We start from the raw sequence: 12,014 nt of genomic DNA, 5'->3' as shown, positions 1-12,014 counted from the left end.
TATGGGAAAACATGTTCTCTCTCTTATGTTGCTAGTGGGAATACAAAATGATGCAACCCCCCGTAGAAGGGAATTTGGAGTTTCATATGGATTTATCCTTTGACCAAGCAATCTTACCTATAGAAATCTACCTGAAAACTGTATTGGCCCAAGTATAAAAAGATAGGTGAACAAAGCTATTCACTGCAGCACAATTTATAATAGAAAAAGACAAGTGCAGAGATTCTGTCAATAAGTGTTCTTACCAAAATAAATTGAACTTGAATCTGATCAAGTCTCCAGATATAACTACCAATTACTGGAAATACAAGAGATAGGAAAATATGTTTAATGACACCACCAGGATGTAATCAGCAAAATCCAGACTGTAAGAAACTATAAAGGATAAACACTACAATTTCTTCAAAAATTAAATTATAAGAATACAAGGGGATGGGGCTTCCCTGGTGGCACAGTGGTTAAGAATCTGCCTGCCAATGCCAGGGACATGGGTTCGAGCCCTGGTCCGGGGAGATCCCACATGGTGCGGAGCAACTAAGTCCCTGCACCACAACTACTGAAGCCCAGGCACCTAGAGCCCGTGCTTTGCAACAAGAGAAGCCACTGAAATGAGAAGCCCGTGCACTGCAACAAAGAGTAGCCCCAGCTCACCACAACTAGAGAAAGTCTGTGCACAGCAACGAAGACCCAACGCAGCCAAAAATACATAAATAAAATAAAATAAATTTATATTAAAAAAAGGATACAAGAGGATGGAGGAGGAAACCTAAAAAATTAAAATCAATTGTAATATATGGATATTATTTAGATACTAATTTGAATAAACTTTAAGAAAAAAATTTGGAGACAATCAGGGAAATTTAACACTGATTATTTGAAATTATTAAGAAATCATGAACATCTTAATAGTAATGGTATTGTAGGGTTTGGGGTTTTATAGCCCTAATCTTTTAGAGATACTGCTGAAATATTTATGGTGAATATTATGATGTCTGAAATTTCAAAATAATCTGGTGCAGAGGGAAGTCGTAGGTGGGAGTACAGAAGAAATAACGGCCAAGAGTTGTTCATAGTTGAAGCTGGATAATGTTACGTGGAGATTAATGATACCATTCACTCTAATTTTGCATATTTTTGCAATTTTCCATAATATAGTGTTTTAAAAAAAGAATTAGTAGATGGATTACTTGAGTTGGACAAGAAATATTCATTCTTGCTAAGCAAAGAAATTCAAATAAAAATAATTGTAAAGATCTCTTTTGTACTTAAACTGGGAATGAACAGTTAACATATAATGTACCAAAAATTGGTCTCAATTTTCAGCCCACATCTACTATTTGGCTTCAGGTTCAGTCTCAGCCTTTGAAAGACTAGATTACTCAATGTGCACATCAGTGTCTCATCTGGCATCCTGGAATTTGTGCATGATCAATAACACAGCAATTATATAGGTCACTATCACATCTAATCAGTATAACAATACCAGTCAAACGAATCAGGCAAGACTTCCTAATTTATTTTTAATTAAAAATACTGTTAATTTGTTTTCAAATATAGCTAAGCATTCTAGATGTAACTTGAAGCAAAAATCTTATGTGCTTTTTAAAAAATTAATTAATTAATTAATTTTTGGCCGCGTTGTGTCTTCGTTGCTGTGCACGGGCTTTCTCTAGTTGCAGCAAATGGAGGCTACTCTTCGTTGCAGTGCACGGGCATCTCATTTCGGTGACTTCTCTAGTTGTGAAGCACGGGCTCTAGGCGCATGGGCTTCAGTAGTTGTGGCACGCGGGCTCAGTAGCTGTGGCGCACGGGCTTATTTGCTCCGTGGCATGTGGGATCCTCCCAGACCAGGGATCAAACCCGTCTCCCCTGCATTGGCAGGCAGGTTCTTAACCACTGCGCAACCAGGGAAGTCCTTCTTATGTGCTTTAAATGTTAACATTCTATCATTCAGCTTGAGTATGTTTACATTTAATATTGTCACAGTAAAGTGTCGTAGTAATAATGATTGTTAAAGCTGTTAATTTCATGTGCAAAAAAATGGGCATATTTAATTAGTAAAAAAAAATTGGGAGTTGACTGATAATACAAATATTAAAAGAGAATGTGTTAACTATGTAACATTAAGAATAAAATATTCTTCAGTCAACACATATTTCATAAAATGTTAAACAATAATATAAGAAAGGATAACAGAGACAATATTATCATAATTCCAGTTGATGTAGGCTGTTTGATGTATTAGCATTCATAACATTAAACAAAATAAATTTTAAGAATTGTATTTAATTTTCAGTTATCTAATTCCATTTAAGCCATGTATCTTTCAAGAAAAAGCCCTATTTGGGAATTGTTCACATCTTACAAGAAAAAATTAAAAGCAAAATGTCAAGTTGATATCTATAAATTAAATGAGAAGGGAAGAGTCCAAAAATCATGAAAATGACATTCCCAATAAATCTTCCTTAAACTAGATATAATAAAAAATGAAGATTGTATAAAGGAAAGAAGACTGTTTGAAAATGATGAGGTATCCAGGACACATTTTGTTCTCACTGACCAAATTCAAAACAACGGATATTACAAAAATGCTTTAAAAGGAAAATTATTTATTATTATGAATCGATGGAGACTAAAAATGGAAGCAAAAAAGCTTGTCAAAATGATTGCTACAGAATGTGAACCATTTTCAGTAGTTGATGGCAAGAGATTTTTTTGAGATTTGCCAAGCTATGAATCCCAGGTACCAAGTTATTTCTAGAAAATATATAACTAAAAAGCTTCTTCATGAATGATATTCTGTGAACAAAAAGGTTATTGATGTTATCTAAAATGTCAGTTGAGAGTGATCATCCATTTACTCTCATAAATGTATAACACAGTGACCAGAGAAGCACTATAGTTAGCTGACAGTGCTAAGAAATTATTGTCCCTGAACTTAATGTCAAACTCAAAAAACCACATTAATAATTTAAAATTTTAAATATGTTTACTCTTTGATAGAAATCCTATCATCAAAGAGAAATTCACTTTGACCAAATATTGATTTTAACATTCAACGATTCCCCATTCATCCAAAATGTGCATCTGGATAGAGGAATAGATGGATGGACAGATGGACAGACAGATGGATGAACAGTTATATAGATAATATTTGGAATATATATATGAACATATATGTACAGTCAACCTTGAACAACACAGGTTTGAACTGCATGGGTCCACTTATACGTGCATTTTTTTCACTAAATACTACAGTATCACACAATCTGCAGCTGGTTAAATCTGAGGATGTAGAGCCATAGATATAGAGCAACCTTGGATTCAGAGGGCTGACTAGGAGGGCTAACTATAAATTATACACAGATTTTCTTCCAATAGATGGTCAGCACCCCTAACCCTCACATTGCTCAAGAGTCAACTGTACACATTCCAATACTGAAAAGGGTGCAGACAAAACGTTTGTAGTGGCAACTTTACTACAACAGTACTTTGGGAGAGAACTAAAAAACATTCATACTTTTTGGCTCAGACATCCCAATCACGGGAATTTATCCACATAAAGTGTCTATGCATGAAGATATTTACGGAAACATGATTTCCAATATCACAAACTTGGATACAACCTAAATATCCAAAAACTGGAATGTGATAAGATATGCATCTTTTTCTATTTGGAGTACTCATCACTCCTGTTTTTGTTTGGCTAATTCTTATTGTCCTTGAGATTCCAATTACAATGTCACTTCCTTGGAAAAGCCTTCCCACCCAATTAGGATCAAGTCCTGTTATTATACACCAGACAGCCTTTTTTATTGGAGTTTATATTTAATATAATTTTATTTCAGGGCTTATTTGATAAACACTGGCTTCTCTCCTCCCTCTCTCCTGCAAACAGTACACCCCATGAGGGTAGGTGTTATATATTGTTCACCATTATATATTCAAGGCACATAATAAGTATTTATTATATGTATCAATACATATGTGTATAGATGGTATATATACAACAGATCAGTACAGAAGTCAGAAATATGAAAATAGTTTTATTAGGATGATAGTTATGTAAGTGATTTTGCCATAAAATTTCTTTGAATAACATTAAATTATTTTAAAGCTATATCTGAAACAAACAAATAGTGCCCTACTTTTTAAGTGGTCTCCTTAGTTTGAGGAGACATAGCTCATGAATATATGGTAATTTCCCCAGAATAGGGTATCAAATGTGCCTTGAAATCATGAGAGTTGCCTTTTTAAAAAGACATTAACAATAAAAAGCTATGTAAAACTAATATAACACAAAAATATTAAATACACATGAAAGCTTGTAAATTGCTTAATGTGTTGCTTTGCTAAACCAGATTTTTTAATTTAACCAAGCAATGAAAATGCTGTTTATAATGTACTCTATTATTTGCATAAGAGGGAAACATACTGCCTGAATAATCCTAAACCCATCCATGGTCCTAAAATACTGTGCACAATCACTTGCACATAAACCTCTTTCAAATCTAGTCGAGGCTCACCTCTTCTTAGATCAGGGCAAAAAGGGAATTCGAGAAAAGAGAGGCACCTGGGGGCATACTTTGTATGGTGTTGCAGAAGGAGCTTTAAATTAGATGATAATCCATGGCTAGCACTTACTAGCAATTTTAATTTTTTTTAGATTATGTTAGAAATTGTTGAAAATTAATGAGATAGCTATCTTTCTAAAAATAAAGTTGAATTCAGGCCTCATGGGGTTGTTAAGAACATTAAATGAGTAATGCATGTAGACTACATAGCACAGTGTCTGAGAGCATTCAATAAATGTTGCTATTCACAGGGCTTCCCTGGTGGCGCAGTGGTTAAGAATCTGCCTGCCAGTGCAGGGGGACACGAGTTTGTGCCCTGGTCCAGGAAGATCCCACATGCCGTGGAGCAACTAAGCCTGTGCGCCACAACTACTGATCCTGCGCTCTAGAGCCCAGAAGTCACAACTACTGAGCCCTCAAGGCACAACTACTGAGCCTGTGTGCTGCAACTACTGAAGCCCGTGCGCCTAGAGCCTGTGTTCCACAACAAGAGAAGCCACCGCAATGAGAAGCCCGTGCACCGCAACAAAGAGTAGCCCCCGCTCGCCACAAATAAAGTGCACATGCAGCAACGAAGACCCAACACAACCAAAAAAATAAAGAAATAGGAAAAAAAAATGTTGCTATTCACTATTACCAATAGTTGGAAGATTCTAAAAACTATTTAGAATGTTATTCATTTTCACATTTCATTGTAACTACCACTTTACTTTCTAGCAATTCAATTTTCCAAAACTAGAAAACACACACACACACACACACACACACACACAACTTCTAACCTTTAGCTCCGTAGAGGCAGAAGCTAATTTTTTTGCTTTGGTTAATGCATGCAATTGTTGATAGTCTACTGGTTTATACTTGGTGCTTCTCATTTCGTTTTTCATACGAAATACCAGATTATCTGTTTTTCATCAAAAACAGAAAATGACAAAGAAATAGTATTATGTTATTGGAAGTCAAAATAGAGTTATGGCAACATGTTGACTGCAGGTCTTATTTTTAAAGATTTTAAAGCAAATATGAGAAGTAATATATTGCAATATTTGTAGTATATTTGAACTTCAATTTCTGGAAATTTAAAAAATATTACCACTATATTCCTTGCATAAAATTACTTCTAAAAGGGCATAAAAGGAATACTTCCATTTAAGTTAGTACATTGAGAATTTTAGAAAATTATATTGTCAAGTTACAAAGTGTGACCATTCTTTTTATTTAAAATGTGTTAGTCATCAACTGTGAATATTTAAGTATCACATTCTTATGAATCAAATTAAGTAAATAGAATTTTTAAAGTCATAGCTGCATTTTTAACTTAGAAAAATTGATTTCAATTAAATACGAAAAAAGGTTGAAACTGAAACCTAAAAAATTTAATAGGCCAGATAAGATTAAAATGATATAAAATGGGCAGCCATTCTCCATCCAAGCATATAAAAAGTTCTAGTTTAGTTTGATACTAACTATTTTGATAAAGTAAAATATAGGTAGAGGATACTCTAAGGCCAAGTAGCATGAAGTATAAAAATTTGGGTAATTCAAGCATCATTGCCTCAATGATGTGAAAAATTCAGCTGTGCGATGTAAGGCAATTAAGATTTATTAAGTATATCATGGATCACATGACTGCAAGAAGCTCCCAAACGATTTAAGGACAAGCACAGGAAAGAATGGTTGGCCTGACTATTGTAAGGGAACTGGAGAAATCTTCAATGTGACCAAAAAATGAACCTTCCATTATTAAACTTTTGAAAATCAACATTCCAATTTTATATCACCAATAATCCACCATAAATCATAAAACAGGCTTAGAAGTAGAAAAAATACCTGAGGTATCATTTTTCTGAACTGTCATGAATGGTCGGTCTCTTTTATCCATGTTTTCCATATCTGTCAAGGAAACAAAAGAGAGCTAATAACATTTTACAATGTAATTTAAAAAACTGTTTTAAAGATATGTTCATTGTAGTGATTTTTGAAATAAGGTCCAGGACCGGATGCCATAACTCCATGTATTTTATTAAAATTTGTTTCTCTTTGCTCCTAGAAGCCTCCTTCCATTAGTTTTTTCTCTCTGTGCTTTTCCTGATCTTGGTTTCTCCAACCAATCTCTTATCTCTTAGTTACCCTCTCTTGGATTGTCCCAGTGACTGGTAAATATTTTGTGATTCAAAAATTGTGTATGTTTTATCTTGAGTTCTCGAGAGGAAAGAAATACCTAAATTAAAGAATAAAGCAGCTAGGCAAATTACTTATTACTTCTCTTCAGCAATGCAGTACTTGTGGTGGATATGGGGATGTGCAATCCACTTCTAGAAAGCACTTGATGCGTACCTGTCACCAGCTTCAGGGTTGGACTCAGCTGCAGAGAACAGCCTCGCTCAAAGGCACACCATTCCTGGGGTGGCCTATACCCAATGACAGAGTGAGGCAAGGATGTAAAGAACCAGCAGTTTGGGCTTAATGCAGGTCACTCTGATGGGCAATATTTGCTCCAGAGCTCCCTTCGGGGTTGACCCACACTTTGTTGGACATGCATTGAAATTGAGTTTTTTTATTTGCCCAATCTTGCTTCTCCCTTCTTCCTTTCACAGGTATGGATCCCTGATAAATATCTAGCACTCCAAACTCTGCCTCAGCATCTCCTTCCTAAGAACCCAACCTGAGGAGCACCAAACTGAACTGACATCTTTTTATGGCACCCCCAGGGCAAGATACTAGTCAAGTGGTTCTTTAAATAACAACACATTTTTCATACATTTTCGTTCCATATCTACTAGGTTGAACTGATCATGTCTAGTGGCCTTTACAGTAACCTAAATCTTAAATGGAAGAAAAAGTCACTCAAGTCCATGATTTTCAGAAACTCTGCCAAGTTACCAAGAATCACGGAGATTGCTCACCAGCTTTAGGAATATAGGGATAAACCTCAGTGTGTAATTTCTATAGGGTCTCTTGTTTTAAGCCTTTGATAATATTGACAATCCTCATACCATCTGCCTTCTACTCATACCCATATCCTATCCATTAAGATTCTTTTTCACTCTGGAAGATTTTGCACATCTAATCTGTCCACCTGCATTGCCTCAAGCCCCCATCACCTCCTGCCTGGATGACAGAGGCATTCTACTTTGTACCGTTACAGTGCATTCTCCAAACAGCAGCCCAAGTAACCTCTTAAAAACTCTAAGCTGACCTTGTTGAATCCCTTCAATTGTACCCATACCCTTTAAGATAGTATCCAAACTTCTTTAAATGGCCTATAAGGCCCTGGGTGATCTTGCCTTTGATCATCTCTCTACCCTCATCTCATTCGCACATTCCAACCACACTGGTCTTTCTACTTCTTAAACATACCAAGTTCATTCTGCTTCAAGGCCTTCCCACTTGCAGTTCCCTCTGGTATTTAAGGTAAGGGCTTTGGTCATTTTGGCGACTTAATCAGTTTTCCTGGGACACGCCCATGTATACAAGCTATTAAACTTTAGTGTGATTTTCCCCTGTTAATCTGTCTCATGTCAATTTAATTATTAGAACAACCAGAAGAACCTAGAACGGTAGAGGAAAATTCTTCTTCCCCAACACTATATGGTTCAAACTTAACTATGACCTTGATGAAATAAAATTTATATCTGACGGCAAGACAAAAAAAATTTAAACAAAATTTTCATCTGCCTGCTTGGCCCTCTTCCCTCCCTTGTAGAGAGTACTGTGCATCTGCATTAACCAGACCTCCTCAGGAGATCACCTTTCTCCTTAATCTTTTAATGGGTTATGATGACCGACTATTAGCTTTGTAAGCACAGATCTGGATTGTGTAATCTGTCATTTGACTTATAACCCTTTGTCTCAGACCCTTATATAACTGTGCTTTGACATCTAACTGGTGGAACAGCCCTCAGACCTTTCTGAACGACTGTCTCCAGGTAATAATCTTCAGGATGGCTCAAATAAAGTTGTCCATTTATTTCTGGATTGACGAATTTTTTTAACATATTTATTGGAGTATAATTGTTTTACAACAGTGTGGCAGTCTCTGCTTTATAACAAAGTGAATCAGCTATACATATACATATATCCCCATATCTCCTCCCTCTTGTGTCTCCTTCCCACCTTCCCTATCTCACCCCTCTAGGTGGTCACAAAGCACCAAGCTGATCTCCCTGTGCTATGCGGCTGCTTCCCACTAGCTATCGATTTTACATTTCATAGCGTATATATATCCATACCACTCTCTCACTTTGTCCCAGCTTACCCTTCTGCCTCCCCGTGTCCTCAAGTCCATTCTCAACGTCTGTGGCTTTATTCCTGTTCTGCCCCTAGGTTCCTCAAAACCATTTTTTTTTTTTTTTTAGATTCCATATATATGTGTTAGTATACAGTATTTGATTTTCTCTTTCTGACTTACTTCATTCTGTATGACAGACTCTAGGTCCATCCACCTCACTACAAATAACTCAATTTCGTTTCCTTTTACGGCCGAGTAATATTCCACAGTATATATGTGTCACATCTTCTTTATCCATTCATCTGTCAATGGACACTTAGGTTGTTTACATGTCCTGGATATTGTAAATAGAGCTGCAATGAACATTGTGGTACATGACTCTTTTTGAAGTATAGTATTCTCAGGGTATATGCCCAGTAGTGAGATTGCTGGGTCATATGGTAGTTCTATTTGTAGTTTTTTAAGGAACCTCCATACTGTTCTCCATAGTGGCTGTATCAATTTATATTCCCACCAACAGTGCAAGAGGGTTCCCTTTTCACCACAACCTCTCCAGCATTTACTGTTTGTAGATTTTCTGGTCATGGCCATTCTCAATGGTGTGAGATGATACCTCATTGTACTTTTGATTTGCATTTCTCTAATGATTAGAGATGTTGAGCATCCTTTCATGTGTTTGTTGGAAATCTGTATATCTTCTTTGGCGAAATGTCGATTTAGATCTTCTGCTCATTTTTGGATTGGATTTTTTGTTTGTTTGATATTGAGCTGCATGACCTGCTTGTATATTTTAGAGATTAAACCTTGGTCAGTTGCTTCATTTGCAAATATATTCTCCCATTTGGAGGTTTTCTTTTCCTCCTGTTTATGGTTTCCTTCGCTGTGCAAAACCTTTTAAGTTTCATTAGGTCACATTTGTTTATTTTTGGTTTTATTTCCATATCTCTAGGAGGTGGGTCAAAAGGATCTTGCTGTGATTTATGTCATAGAGTGTTCTGCCTATGTTTTCCTCTAAGAGTTTGATAGTGTCTGGTCTTACATTTAGGTCTTTAATCTATTTTGAGTTTATTTTTGTGTATGGTGTAAGGGAGTGTTATAATTTCATTCTTTTACATGTAGCTGTCCAGTTTTCCCAGAACCACTTATTGAAGAGGCTGTCTTTTCTACATTGTATATTCTTGCCTCCTTTATCAAAATTAAGGTGACCATATGTGCGTAGGTTTATCTCTGGGCTTTCTATCCTATTCCACAGATCTATATTTCTGTTTTTGTGCCAGTACCATACTGTCTTGATTACTGTAGCTTTGTAGTATAATCTGAAGTCCAGGAGTCTGATTCCTCCAGCTCCATTTTTCTTTCTCAACATTGCTTTGGCTATTCAGGGTCTTCTGTGTTTCCATACAAATTGTAAAGTTTTTTGTTCTGGTTCTGTGAAAAATGCCATTGGTAGTTTGATAGGGATTGCATTGAATCTGTAGATTGCTTTGGGTACTATAGTCATTTTCACAGTGTTCATTCTTCCAAACCAAGAGCATGGTATATCTCTCCATCTGTTTGAGTCATCTTTCATTTCTTTCATCACTGTCTTATAGTTTTCTGCATACAGGTCTTTTGTCTCCTTAGGTAGGTTTTTTTTTTTTTTTAAACATCTTTATTGGGGTATAATTGCTTTACAATGGTGTGTTAGTTTCTGCTTTATAACAAAGTGAATCAGTTATACATATACATATGCTCCCATATGTTCTCCCTCTTGCGTCTCCCTCCCTCCCACTCTCCCTATCCCACCCCTCCAGGCTGTCACAAAGCACCGAGCTAATATCCCTGTGCCTTGCGGCTGCTTCCCCCTAGCTATCTACCTTACTACGTTTGTTAGTGTGTATATGTCCATGACTCTCTCTCGCCCTGTCAAAGCTCACCCTTCCCCCTCCCCATATCCTCAAGTCCGTTCTCCAGTAGGTCTGCGTCTTTATTCCTGTCTTACCCCTAGGTTCTTCATGACATTTTTTTTTCCCTTAAATTCCATATATATGTGTTAGCATACGGTATTTGTCTTTCTCTTTCTGACTTACTTCACTCTGTATGACAGACTCTAGGTCTATCCATCTCATTACAAATAGCTCAATTTCATTTCTTTTTAAGGCTGAGTAATATTCCATTGTATATATGTGCCACATCTTCTTTATCCATTCATCCGATGATGGGCGCTTAGGTTGTTTCCATCTCCGGGCTATTGTAAATAGAGCTGCAACGAACATTTTGGTACATGACTCTTTGAATTTTGGTTTTCTCAGGGTATATGCCCAGTAGTGGGATTGCTGGGTCATATGGTAATTCTATTTGTAGTTTTTTAAGGAACCTCCATACTGTTCTCCATAGTGGCTGAACCAATTCACATTCCCACCAGCAGTGCAAGAGTGTTCCCTTTTCTCCACACCCTCTCCAGCATTTATTGTTTCTAGATTTTTTGATGATGGCCATTCTGACTGGTGTGAGATGATATCTCATTGTACTTTTGATTTGCATTTCTCTAATGATTAGAGATGTTGAGCATCCTTTCATGTGTTTGTTGGAAATCTGTATATCTTCTTTGGAGAAATGTCTATTTAGGTCTTCTGCCCATTTTTGGATTGGGTTGTTTGTTTTTTTGTTATTGAGCTGCATGAGGTGCTTGTAAATTTTGGAGATGAATCATTTGTCAGTTGCTTCATTTGCGAATATTTTCTCCCATTCTGAGGGTTGTCTTTTGGTCTTGATTATGGTTTCCTTTGCTGTGCATAAGCTTTGAAGTTTCATTAGGTCCCATTTGTTTATTTTTGTTTTTATTTCCATTACTCTAGGAGGTGGGTCAGAAAGGATCTTGCTGTGATTTATGTCATAGAGTGTTCTGCCTATGTTTTCCTCTAAGAGTTTGATAGTTTCTGTCCTTACATTTAGGTCTTTAATCCATTTTGAGCTTATTTTTGTGTATGGTGTTAGGGAGTGATCTAATCTCATACTTTTACATGTACCTGTCCAGTTTTCCCAGCACCATTTATTGAAGAGGCTGTCCTTTCTCCACTGTACATTCCTGCCACCTTTATCAAAGATAAGGTGTCCATATGTGCGTGGGTTTATCTCTGGGCTTTCTATCCTGTTCCATTGATCTATCTTTCTGTTTTTGTGCCAGTACCATACTGTCTTGATTACTGTAGCTTTGTAGTATAGTCTGA

General features: G+C 36.5%; 1 protein-coding gene across 9 annotated transcripts in view; it reads right to left on the bottom strand.

Moving 5' to 3' along the window:
• CCDC148 (coiled-coil domain containing 148) overlaps window positions 1–12,014 on the bottom strand; it is a 408,125-nt gene that overhangs the window by 304,185 nt on the left and 91,926 nt on the right. For 5 of the 9 annotated variants that reach the window (XR_003793865.1, XR_003793866.1, XR_003793868.1 and 2 more), the window contains one exon: window positions 6,405–6,467. Coding sequence is in view for 3 of the 9 variants with exons in the window: in XM_029224756.1 (XP_029080589.1) it covers window positions 6,405–6,416 (12 nt within the window). In the remaining 6 variants the exon portion in view is untranslated. Of the gene's footprint in view, window positions 1–5,356; window positions 5,479–6,404; window positions 6,469–12,014 lie in introns of those variants that run through there. The other 4 variants (XM_029224757.1, XM_029224760.1, XM_029224755.1 and 1 more) reach the window with 3 other exon arrangements.

Source organism: Monodon monoceros, unplaced genomic scaffold (genome assembly GCF_005190385.1).
Source record: "Monodon monoceros isolate NGI ecotype Baffin Bay Population unplaced genomic scaffold, NGI_Narwhal_1 Super_Scaffold_16, whole genome shotgun sequence".
NCBI lineage: Eukaryota > Metazoa > Chordata > Mammalia > Artiodactyla > Monodontidae > Monodon > Monodon monoceros.
The sequence above is the reverse complement of the archived record's forward strand: the minus strand, read 5'-3'. Positions and strand labels throughout refer to the sequence as shown.